The sequence below is a fragment of the Oncorhynchus clarkii genome, chromosome 3 (genome assembly GCF_045791955.1).
Source record: "Oncorhynchus clarkii lewisi isolate Uvic-CL-2024 chromosome 3, UVic_Ocla_1.0, whole genome shotgun sequence".
NCBI lineage: Eukaryota > Metazoa > Chordata > Actinopteri > Salmoniformes > Salmonidae > Oncorhynchus > Oncorhynchus clarkii.
In genome coordinates, this window is record NC_092149.1 from 36,904,091 (window position 1) to 36,916,588 (window position 12,498).

Sequence of the window (12,498 nt, forward strand, 5' to 3'; positions counted from 1 at the left end):
CAGGAGGGACTGGTGCACTTCACAAAATAGATGGCATCATGAGGTAGGAAAATGATGTGGAAATATTAAAGCAACATCTCAAGACATCAGTCAAGACGTCAAAGCTTGGTCGCAAATGGGTCTTCCAAGTGGACAATGACCCCAAGCATCCTTCCAAAGTTGTGGCAAAATGGCTTAAGGACAACAAAGTCCAGGTATTGGATTGGCCATCACAAAGTCCTGACCTCAATCCTATAGAAAATTTGTGGGCAGAACTGAAAAAGCGTGTGCGAGCAAGAAGGCCTACAAACCTGTGTCCGTTACACCAGCTCTGTCAGGAGGAATGGGCCAAAATTCTCCCAACTTATTGTGGGAAGCTTGTGGAAGGCTACCCAAAACGTTTGACCCAAGTTAAACAATTTAAAGGCAATGCTACCAAATACTAATTGAGTTATTGTAAACTTCTGACCCACTGGGAATGTGATGAAAGAAATAAAAGATGAAATAAATCATTCTCTCTACTATTATTCTGTCATTTCACATTCTTAAAATAAAGTTCCTAACTAATAAAGATCCTAACTGACCTAAGACAGGGAATTTTTACTAGGATTAGATGTCAGGATTTGTGAAAACTGAGTTTAAATGTTTTTGGCTAAGGTGTATGTAAACTTTCCGACTTCAACTGTAAGTATGATTAGGATTACAGTAATGCTTTATATCCATGCTGGTGATAAATAAACCACAGAAAGTTGATAATGAGGTCAGCAATTAGTACAGAAATACAAAACATGTACATAAGTATACATTTTAATTGACATGAGCCATACATAATTACAGTACATTACATTATAACTGCAGTAAGGTTGTATACAAATAATGTAACACAAACGTTGGTAAAGAATAAACATAAATTATCTTTTGGTTGACATTTGCAGTACTAGAAACTCAAAAATTAAGACACTGTTTTGTCCCAGTAACATATTCCAATCATCACTATTATATCACTATACTTAATTACCCTTCAAGCAAAAAAAGGCATTCATCTTCTTTAAAGATTTGTAAAAAGCTTAGCAATACAATTTGATCATCTTTGTGGTCTTTGTAACAATAAAAGTATAGTCTGAGACATCAATACACTGGCCTCCCACGGTGTTTACCTCAATATAGGCAAACTGAGTCGTATTCATTAGGGCACACTGCATAGATTTTGCATCTTAATTTGAGCCAGTTTGCTACAGCAGGAAAATAATCCTGCAACAACAGGCAATTTGAATTATTATTTGGATTATAATTAATGGGCATTTTTGTAGGGGATGATATTTTTTTCATAAGGGAAAATTAAGTCTGAAATGTCAAAGTGGAAATTGCAAACTTCAGAAGCCTTTTAAACGTTTTAAACCTTTTAAGTTCCTGCATTGCAGGGTGATCAAATTAAGGCCCTACATCTGAGGAAAAACGTTTTGAAACTTAATTCAACAGTAAATAAACACAAACGATTTGGTACCATTTAGTTCCTAATCTGAGGATGTGCTTCAAAGAGATCCTTCCGCAACCATAGGGAGATATTTCATTGCTTACACAACAGACGAGATACCTCAAAATCAGTTTAAAGAGGCAAACTCACATGATGAAAGATATATTTCCAGTGTCAACCATTTTTGTTTTCTACATTGAGTTTCAACAGTAAGCCGCGTCTTGATCCCTACTTTGTGCACTTGGTGTTACAAGGGTCCCCTGATTTGAAGAGTCCATAGACACTGACCAAGGGAAACATGGACAGGGCACCCAGCATGGAGCCAAGCTGCACTACCGCTCCACACCAGACGAGGGCGCTGTGACCCTCATCCCGAAGGATCACCCCAATGATCACCTTCACATAGGAGAGGGTCAGGACAAACAACATCCAGGCTATGACCTACAACAGAGAGTAGATAGACATTACAAACAAAATATTAGAATTGTGTTAATATTCACAGTACATTATAGGATCATCATTTAAAAATAAAAAAAATTCACCTTTATTTAACCAGATAGGCCAGTTGAGAACAAGTTCTCATTTACAACTGCGACCTGGCCGTTGTAACTGCATATTGAACAACATGGACATGAGTTTGAATGTTTACTGTCCTTTAGGAAGCCTTTGTTTGACCTCAAACATCCCATTTTCACTCAGAAACACGTCATTTTCAATGGCCCAATGAAATCAAATGTTGTGTTCAGATCATATCAGCAATCTTACAACGTAACACATGTATTTTCTCTATTCCATGATGTAATAACAGAAAGAGCCTTACTATGAGTGCGGTGCCTGAGACGCTGTGAACCAGTAGAGGACAGGGGCTCAGTGCAGCCATGGCCATGATGTAAGTACCAAACCCTGTCCCAACTATTGTCAGAAGCCCAATCAGCACCAACGACCTAAAAAAGAACAAGGAAGAGCTACACGGTCAGTTGGAAAATTCAAGGCGTTTGGATTGTGTAAATTATCCGCTGAAGTATTGCATGTTTCAGGATGAGACAGTGCAATGTTATTTAATGCTGTTTATTCTGTATTTTCTTATAGAAATCAACTTGATTCAGTGACTGACAGTCATTCTATTCCAGCCATTACAATGAATCCTCCCCATGTCTACCTTCAACAGCCTTCACTGGTGACTGCATAGATCTGAGATTCTGTGTTCAGCAAATTATTCATCAGTCAGTTATGCTAATCCAATGTCGGGCTTACCTTAAGGGCAGGAACATGGCAATGAAGCAGGCCACGGGGTTGGTCACGGCTGCCATGGTGGCCGCCAGATGGTAGGCCTGGTTCCCGTAGGGCAGACAGGAGTAAGACTGCACTGAGGGCAGCACTGCATTGGTCAGGGCATTGACCCAAGCCAGAACCACAAAGATGAACGCCAGCTCCGGCCCACTGTAGAAGCCAGTCCCGAAGGAGCTCCGCCGGGCTCTCCGCTGGCTATCCGGAGAACTGATCATGGCCTTCTCCTCTTGAGGTCTGTGAGACAGGGACAGGGCTTGGTCGCTCTTCTCCTCTGCCAGGCCTCCGTTGAAGTATAGCTCACACTTCCTCTCCCTGGCCACGGCCGGGTGGTGGTTGAGCAGGAGGAAGGCGGCCAGACACACCACCATCATGGCACTGAGGAAGAGGAAGAAGACCTGGGCCGAGAAGTTAGCGGGCTGGTATTCAGCCTGGAGCTCTCCACTGGCCCCTACAGTGGCGTTAACCCCTAAGGTCCCATTGGCTAGGCTAGCCACTGTAGCATTCCGACAGTGAACCACACCCACCCCCTGCACCAGAGCCACTACGGCAGGCACCAAGCCACTAACGCCCTCCCCTACAAAGTACGTAGTGAGGTACTGGGGACCGAGGCGCATCATGAAGGGCAGGAAGGTGACCGAGGAGGTGCAGTCCACCACAGAGATTAGGAAACAGAGCACTAGAAGGGGGACACTATGCGTAGCGCCCGCTAAGGGCACCGTGTGCTTCCAGAAGAAGGCCAGGAGGAAGGTGGCGACCACGCCCAGGCCCACTATGGAGTAGATGACGGGTCGCTCGTCCAGCTTGCCCGGGCGGAAGCGGTGCATGAGGGTGACGAAAAGGGGCCCCGCATTGGCCATCTGGATGAGCACAGTGAGGTAAGAGGGCAGGTACCAACCCTCTGGGATTTCTGGCACGATGAGGGGCAGCTCCACCCACATCCCGTTGATGGCCACCCAGGAGCCCATGCCAAAAAGGCATGCCAGCACGTGGGTTAGGAGAGTCATGGTGAAGGGCAGGGGCACAGCCAGTAAACAACTTGCATAAAGGACCTGAAACACACGAACAATGCACATTATTAAAAAGCAACAACATACATTGCCATAATACTGATCATGTACTGATATATTATTTTATTTCGTTTTTTTTAATTTTTAGGTTGTAGATCAGCTTTAATATTGCAGATAGATTGTAGCTTTCATCAATGTAATTGTCTGCATCACTTCCAATCCCATATTTTTTTGGGTGCAAATATATATATATATATACATACACAAACATACACATATAAATATATACATGTATACATACTTGATCTTTATTTCCTTTATTACCCTCCAACCCTCCCCCATTTGGAGCAAACTAGTGAACAACATGAAGTGATATTTGTTGGGGTGTTGAAAGGCATAATTACCAGCACACTATTCCTTGTACCAGAACACAGAACTAAATCAATGTGCTGCTAAAATCCCTATTCTCAGCTCTGCAACATCAGCGCAATGACAACATTATATGAACACATTTCCATCGTTTCCTTGGTTAAGGTTAACCTACATGTAAATGTTGGTGGGGTCACACACGTTGTCATTGGTTACAAAAGCCAGCCTGTCTGCTATACAGTATGTGACCATAAGACTCAGACTCAGCAGCCTTCCCTCCCCCGTCCCCCCTGAATGTTGAGTCTGGCACAGAGTACCTGACCTTTCACACACAAACCCACTGGTCTCAGAACAGCCCATACAGACAGGCTGAACCTACACCTCATCCTTTTCTGTGGAAGTACACCATGGTAAGAGGGTGTTACTGTGACTACTGTGGATTCATAGTTCCCTGTAATTCAATGTCTGTAACTGAATAGTTGATGAGTCACCTCACTCAGTGTATGGAGAGAAACACTGTTTTTATTTACATACATACCGATACACACACACACACATAAACTTAGAGTTTTACAGAACTACTGTATGCTCACGGGAACTCAACCCTAGTTCCTCTCGTCCTGGTTCTTCTTCAGCTTGAATCCATCCTACACGGAAGAGATCATCATTCCACAAGCCTCTTTTAAGTCCATCTGTTCCACCCTGTAGCTGAGACATTTTGATAATTAGGCAATATGGGAAGTGAGTGATGAGGAAATAGTCAAAGCAATAATACCACTGGTTAGACTATTTCCACAACCCATGTTGCCTAATTAACAAACTGGCTCAGCTTCAGTGTGGAGCAGATGGACTTACAGAGGCTTGTGGAATTACTTTCCAATCATGATCTTACCTTGTGATGGAGTGGGACTGCCTATTATATCTCCTTCTCTCTTGGGTAACTTCTCACTCCGTTGTGATCAGAGCATTATTTTTATTACATCAGCCAGCATGTGTGCCCATTCAGTTCATATTCCCTCCCCCCGTCTTTATCTCTCTTACACACACTCTCACATACACGCACACACACACACTCACGTGACTTCTGTGTCTCCCATTCAACTGACAAAACAGGCAGTGCGCAGGCTCCTCATCTCTATGACACTCTAATCCCCCGGGTTTGAAAGGAGCCTCTTTCGAAAATGATTTATCCATGTGCCCTGTCGCTCTGCCTCCCTGCGGCCCCAAGAGCACTAGAGCAAGCTGCAGTAGCAGCGGGGAGGGGGAGTCAATTACTGTACCCTCCCCCTCGCCTCCACCCCTAGAAAATATGACCTTGGCTCTGCCCCCACTGAACAGAAAATGTTGGCTGTAGTGTGAGAGAAAGAGAGAGAGAAAGAGAGAGAGAGAGAGAGAGAGAGAGAGAGGGCGAGAGAGCGAGAGAGAGAGAGAGGGCGAGAGAGAGAGAGAGAGAGAGAGAGAGAGAGAGAGAGCGAGAGAGAGAGAGAGGGCGAGAGAGCGAGAGAGAGAGAGAGAGAGAGGGCGAGAGAGCGAGAGAGGCAGCTGCCTGGTACACTACTACACACTAGTCATAAGAAGCTGTGTATTTATAATTGATTGTTGGAGGGCAGCTCTGACTACTCCAGATTGGTTTTAGGAGAATGTTGCAGTGACCTAAAGGGGTGATGATGAAACAGGTTGTTACTTTGTCCCCTGAGTAACCTATTCAAAGGAAATGCTACTTTGACCACTTTGTGTATCTGTAATGTCGATGACCTTACTGTAATACAACACACCCAAAACACACGAAAAGGCAGGATTGACTCGTTTGCTCAATCTTCTTCCTGTCCCATGTTCTCTCCAACAGCCTCGAGTCCTTGGAGAGTCATTAAACGTGTCCGCCCCATAGAGATTGATCCATTGTGTTTATCTCTATGTTCCTCCCTCTAGTATGGTGCCTATATAATGTTGTCACAATCATATTGTGCTGTTGATCTTTTTCAAATTGTTCATTTGACACAACATGATTTTGTCTGGGGTTCAATCTGAAACCGTATTACAGCGAGATTGACATTTAAAGGTGATTTCCAATTGAGCTGGCATCTGTTTACCTGGAACGTTGTCGGCAAGTCTTTGTTTGGAGTACATCATGCCACAAACCTTTTCTCACAGTGGGATTCAGTCAGCTAACATTTGCTTTCGTTTGCTCTGGTTTAACGATTGTCTCCTGATTCAGATGAATGTCGGGCTGTGGAAATTGGATCCAACACTGCATTATCTAGCTGGAGCATATGAACCAGTCTAATGAGGAAAAAAAGGATTATTACCTAATTGTTCTTCCATTGTCCCCGAACAGAAACAGCAGCTATTTCCTCAATCTCTTACAACTTGTTTTTTTGTGTTTTTTTTGTGTGCCAAAAACCAGATGGGTGCAGCCTACAGTGAACATGTGTTTCTGAAGAAATGGCCGTGAAGTGCACTTTTGGCAAAATACAAACGTTTATAAAAATCACACATCAGTGTAGCAAACTCTTGCTCTGTGAAACAAGTAATTAAACTAAGTCATTTTTTGTTTAACCATTCACAATAAATCTTCAGTAGAAATCAACATATGGTGCTACTAAAACGCTATTGAACATACGGCACATCGCCAGTAGACCAGTAGATGGTGCTAAAAACATCTGATTTCGTTTTTCTTCCTTCACCTCACATTGGAAGTAGCCCAGACAGTTATACAAGAGAAGGACAAAGTGATATGAAGACGGGATGAGAAAGTACATTCATCTACATTTTACATGACCATGCAATGCAATGGCAATTGTATTTCAACTACCCCATGTAATTCCAAGGAAAAGCGATAACATCATCCATACTGTATTTCACCCATTTCAATTCGTTTGGTATTGTATAGCTGTAGCCAATCCCCAGCCATAATCACGGTGACAAAGAGACCATTCGTCTTTTCCTTCCTTGTGCAACCCTTGGTAAAGTTTCCGTATGTTGTTGACTGTAAAAATAAGACATGGAAATAAGTGCAGTCAAGTTGGTTTCACACAGGCTACTCGCTAGAAGAAGGAAAACCAAAGAACACCAAACTTCATATTGGATGTACTGCACTGTACCACTAATTGCTAGAATAGGGGGTATACAACTTAATTCATGTGAATTGGCATTTAAATCCTATGAGGTAGGTCGTCTTAGGTAAAATGGGGTTAGTTTGGGACACCTGCAAATACATACAGTGCAGCGTGGTAAAATAAAAAACATAGAAAGGTCCTCAATTATCTTTGAAGAGACCTGATTAACTTGTTGCAGCTCTCAATCCGAAATGTTACGTCATTTCTCCTCCAAACACAGTCAAATATGCTTCTGTTAGTCCATCCCAATTACCGTGGGAACTTGATAAATGATAGTAATGCACACCTGAAAAGTAATTGTCATGGGTCAAATCAAATCTAGAGAAAGACAGTACAGTAAAAGTGAGGATTTTATAGCTCAATAAGCAACCAGGAAATATACCGCCCCCATTATACACCTATACCAGTGATCCCTCAACCTCAGATGGCAATGTAGCATGATGGGAGTCAACACCTAACGCAACTATTTTCAAAACATGATATAGTAGTTCTTGACCTACACATTTCCAAACCTGACCGAAACACCTAACAGGAAGCGCCTACCTGACTCTGTAAGCTTCTTCTCAGTCAGACAGAGTTGGATGCAGTTGATGGATGTTGGCTGCCGGTGTTTGAGTCCCACAGCGCGATGTGATGGTTCTCTGACAGAGTATGTGTGTGTGTGTGTGTGAGGTAGCCGTGCTGATACACTATGGTCTGGAGCGACCTTGTGCAGGTTGCTGATGTGTCTGTCTGTTAAAATAACAGTGGGATGGTGCTGTGTGTGTATAACTACTGTATCAGAATGTCACGTGACACTGGAGGGCTTCGCTGCACTTTGGGAGCCAATGTCCTGGGCTACAGAGGCTGGAGAGGGGTAGAGGAGTTGGGTGGCTGTGGAAGTGAGGTAGGGTGGAGTAGCAGGGTTATGCCCTCCCTAATGGTTGGAAGGCTGGGTGTGTAGCACAGCTTAGCCAACCATACAACGGCTTCAGACAGCGGCTTGTGATGTTTGACTTCAGAAGGAGGGGGGCTGCAGGGTAGCTTTTGTTATGCTGTCAAATTAATGGGCCTGGTTGGCCTGGAGCTTGATTAGATGGGAGTTGATTTGAGTGCAGAGAACGAGCACCCCTCCACCTTCTATCTCAACCCCCCTCCTCTACTCAATTAAGGCCAGATAATTATTCTCCTGAACATTTCCTAAAATGATTTTCACCCTGATTTGAGGCTTCTTCATTAAATCTTGAGCATGCTCGAGCATGCAGATGCATTTTACTGAGTATCTATCATCTGAACCTGCCACCAAGGAGAAAACATTTGTAACAATCTTTGAAAGAGGGTTAACACCCACACTACCAAACTTATCACATTTTTGGTGTTGGGAGTTACTGACCCCAAAATCAACATTGTAGAAAAAATGTAAAAAGAATCCTGCACACATCCGTTACCTCTGCACATTTGTTGTCAACATTCTTTGTCACATTTATATTTCACTAGTTTTTATTGCAGGGCGTATACTTTTACTTGTTCTCTGCTGATGTTATGAAAACATACTGTTTATTATTTTACTATTTTATTTTATTAGTTTTTAGCATGTGCTGTGAATTCCCCAAAACAAAAAAAGTGACAAATAAACTAACAACCACGTTTGTTCTCTGAGCCCTCCCCATTCATCCTACATACCTGGGTGGCAGGGTAGCCTAGTGGTTAGAGTGTTGGACTAGTAACCAGAAGGTTGCAAGTTCAAATCCCTGAGCTGATAAGGTACAAATCTGTCGTTCTGCCCCTGAACAGGCAGTTAACCTAGGCCATCATTGAAAATAAGAATTTGTTATTAACTGACTTGCCTTAACCTCCCGCAACCCGCAGGGCTTATACTTCTTGTCTGATAAAGTTCTAGAGTTACAAAATGCCTTTGTTACTATTTGCTCAGATTTACAATTTTCAATCCAGGCTGGTTTTGTCAGATTCATGTGCCCTATAGCCATGGGATGTGGATGTCAGGCAGTGTTTGGCTGTGAATCGTGAACCATCCTCAGTAACACAGTTCACTGGTCTCTCATTAAGTTAGCTCTTTCCTGTCTTTGGGAAGGGATCCAAGCTGCAAGGCATTGTTCAGACTGTTCTTTACTTCATTACCAGCACAGTGAGAGTGTTGAGTCTGCCAAGTAGGACAAAAAAACTCACACTCGACTGTGCAGACGAAGGAGCCCATGATTGGCCTGGAGGAATTTGCTCTCATCGCTCTCAACGTTTTTTTATTTATTTATTTATTTCACCTTTATTTAACCAGATGGCAAGTTGAGAACAAGTTCTCATTTACAATTGCGACCTGGCCAAGATAAAGCAAAGCAGTTCGACAGATACAACGACACAGAGTTACACATGGAGTAAAACAAACATACAGTCAATAATACAGTATAAACAAGTCTATATACGATGTGAGCAAATGAGGTGAGAAGGGAGGTAAAGGCAAAAAAAAGGCCATGGTGGCAAAGTAAATACAATATAGCAAGTAAAACACTGGAATGGTAGATTTGCAATGGAAGAATGTGCAAAGTAGAAATAAAAATAATGGGGTGCAAAGGAGCAAAATAAATAAATAAATAAAAATACAGTAGGGAAAGAGGTAGTTGTTTGGGCTAAATTATAGGTGGGCTATGTACAGGTGCAGTAATCTGTGAGCTGCTCTGACAGTTGGTGCTTAAAGCTAGTGAGGGAGATAAGTGTTTCCAGTTTCAGAGATTTTTGTAGTTCGTTCCAGTCATTGGCAGCAGAGAACTGGAAGGCGAGGCGGCCAAAGAAATCATTGGTTTTGGGGGTGACTAGAGAGATACCTGCTGGAGTGTGTGCTACAGGTGGGAGATGCTATGGTGACCAGCGAGCTGAGATAAGGGGGGACTTTACCTAGCAGGGTCTTGTAGATGACATGGAGCCAGTGGGTTTGCCGACGAGTATGAAGCGAGGGCCAGCCAACGAGAGCGTACAATGTCCCCCCCTTTGAAGAGGGGGATGACCGCAGCTGCTTTCCAATCTTTGGGAATCTCAGACGACACGAAAGAGAGGTTGAACAGGCTAGTAATAGGGGTGGCAACAATTTCGGCAGATAATTTTAGAAAGAAAGGGTCCAGATTGTCTAGCCCGGCTGATTTGTAGGGGTCCAGATTTTGCAGCTCTTTCAGAACATCAGCTGAACGGATATGGGAGAAGGAGAAATGGGGAAGGCTTGGGCGAGTTGCTGTGGGGGGTGCAGTGCTGTTGACCGGGGTAGGAGTAGCCAGGTGGAAAGCATGGCCAGCCGTAGAAAAATGCTTATTGAAATTCTCAATTATGGTGGATTTATCAGTGGTGACAGTGTTTCCTATCTTCAGTGCAGTGGGCAGCTGGGAGGAGGTGTTCTTATTCTCCATGGACTTTACAGTGTCCCAGAACCTTTTTGAGTTAGTGTTGCAGGAAGCAAACTTCTGCTTGAAAAAGCTAGCCTTGGCTTTTCTAACTGCCTGTGTATAATGGTTTCTAGCTTCCCTGAACAGCTGCATATCACGGGGGCTGTTCGATGCTAATGCAGAACGCCATAGGATGTTTTTGTGTTGGTTAAGGGCAGTCAGGTCTGGGGAGAACCAAGGGCTATATCTGTTCCTGGTTCTAAATTTCTTGAATGGGGCATGTTTATTTAAGATGGTTAGGAAGGCATTTAAAAAAAAATCCAGGCATCCTCTACTGACAGGATGAGATCAATATCCTTCCAGGATACCCCGGCCAGGTCGATTAGAAAGGCCTGCTCGCTGAAGTGTTTCAGGGAGCGTTTTACAGTGATGAGTGGAGGTCGTTTGACCGCTGACCCATTATGGATGCAGGCAATGAGGCAGTGATCGCTGAGATCTTGGTTGAAGACAGCAGAGGTGTATTTAGAGGGCAAGTTGGTTAGGATGATATCTATGAGGGTGCCCGTGTTTAAGGCTTTGGGGAGGTACCTGGTAGGTTCATTGATAATTTGTGTGAGATTGAGGGCATCAAGTTTAGATTGTAGGATGGCTGGGGTGTTAAGCATGTTCCAGTTTAGGTCGCCTAGCAGCACGAGCTCTGAAGATAGATGGGGGGCAATCAGTTCACATATGGTGTCCAGAGCACAGCTGGGGGCAGAGGGTGGTCTATAGCAGGCGGCAACGGTGAGAGACTTGTTTTTAGAGAGGTGGATTTTTAAAAGTAGAAGTTCAAATTGTTTGGGTACAGACCTGGATAGTAGGACAGAACTCTGCAGGCTATCTTTGCAGTAGATCGCAACACCGCTCCCTTTGGCAGTTCTATCTTGTCTGAAAATGTTGTAGTTTGGAATTAAAATTTCTGAATTTTTGGTGGTCTTCCTAAGCCAGGATTCAGACACAGCTAGAACATCTGGGTTGGCAGAGTGTGCTAAAGCAGTGAATAGAACAAACTTATGGAGGAGGCTTCTAATGTTAACATGCATGAAACCAAGGCTATTACGGTTACAGAAGTCGTCAAAAGAGAGCGCCTGGGGAATAGGAGTGGAGCTAAGCACTGCAGGGCCTGGATTCACCTCTACATCGCCAGAGGAACATAGGAGGAGTAGAATAAGGGTGCGGCTAAAAGCAATAAGAATTGGTCGTCTAGAACGTCTGGAACAGAGAGTAAAAGGAGGTTTCTGGGGGCTATAAAATAGCATCAAGGTATAATGTACAGACAAAGGTATGGTAGGATGTGAATACTAGGTAAACCTAGGTATTGAGTGATGAAGAGAGAGATATTGTCTCTAGAAACATCATTGAAACCAGGAGATGTCATTGCATGTGTGGGTGGTGGAACTAATAGGTTGGATAAGGTATAGTGAACAGGACTAGAGGCTCTACAGTGAAATAAGCCAATAAACACTAACCAGAACAGCAATGGACAAGGCATATTGACATTAAGGAGAGGCATGCTTAGTCGAGTGATCAAAAGGGTCCGGTGAGTGGAGAGGTTGGTTGGGGGTCACGGCGATTTAGACAGCTAGCCAGGCCATCGGTAGCAAGCTAGCATAGGATGGAGGTCTGTTATTAGCCACCTCTTGCGTTCGGTCAGTAGATTAGTGGGGTTCCGTGTGGTAGAGGGGATTAATCCAAACAACAAAAATAAAAACAATAGATATAGTTATAGAGGCCCAAGAAGAAAACATAATAATAATAATAATAAAAATAAATAAATAAATTGTCCGATTGTCTATTCAGATAGTAGCCGATAAGACAGCTAACGGTTAGCAGGCCGCAGATGGGCGTTCAGGTAACGT

The 12,498-nt window shown here is 43.5% G+C and overlaps 1 protein-coding gene across 4 annotated transcripts; it reads right to left on the bottom strand.

The window, feature by feature from the left end:
- Positions 1–770: 770 nt before the first annotated feature.
- LOC139394615 (riboflavin transporter 2) lies at positions 771–7,949 on the bottom strand. 4 transcript variants are annotated; one of them, XM_071142726.1, is made up of 5 exons: positions 5,012–5,145; positions 4,713–4,766; positions 2,708–3,792; positions 2,274–2,397; positions 771–1,894 (listed from the first exon to the last, which is right to left on the bottom strand). In XM_071142726.1, exons 3-5 carry the CDS (start codon positions 3,745–3,747, stop codon positions 1,682–1,684), a joined length of 1,377 nt encoding a protein of 458 aa, XP_070998827.1. In that variant the 5' UTR covers positions 3,748–3,792; positions 4,713–4,766; positions 5,012–5,145; the 3' UTR covers positions 771–1,681. The 4 variants fall into 4 exon arrangements, with proteins under 4 accessions (XP_070998827.1, XP_070998835.1, XP_070998819.1 ...); XM_071142741.1 differs by lacking the exon at positions 4,713–4,766 and adding an exon at positions 1,996–2,062 and having other exon boundaries at positions 1,739–1,894; positions 5,012–5,164; XM_071142734.1 differs by lacking the exons at positions 4,713–4,766; positions 5,012–5,145 and adding an exon at positions 7,779–7,949.
- Between the last annotated feature and the right edge of the window lie 4,549 nt (positions 7,950–12,498).

Bases quoted from the DNA above. Each gene is read 5' to 3' on its own strand.
- LOC139394615 (XM_071142734.1), bottom strand. From the start codon at position 3,747: ATGACTCTCCTAACCCACGTGCTGGCATGCCTTTTTGGCATGGGCTCC. The intron at 2,398-2,707 runs GTAAGCCCGACA...GTTCTTTTTTAG, and splicing joins GCCATGTTCCTGCCCTTAAG to GTCGTTGGTGCTGATTGGGC. The intron at 1,895-2,273 runs GTAAGGCTCTTT...TCTCTGTTGTAG, and splicing joins TCTCAGGCACCGCACTCATA to GTCATAGCCTGGATGTTGTT.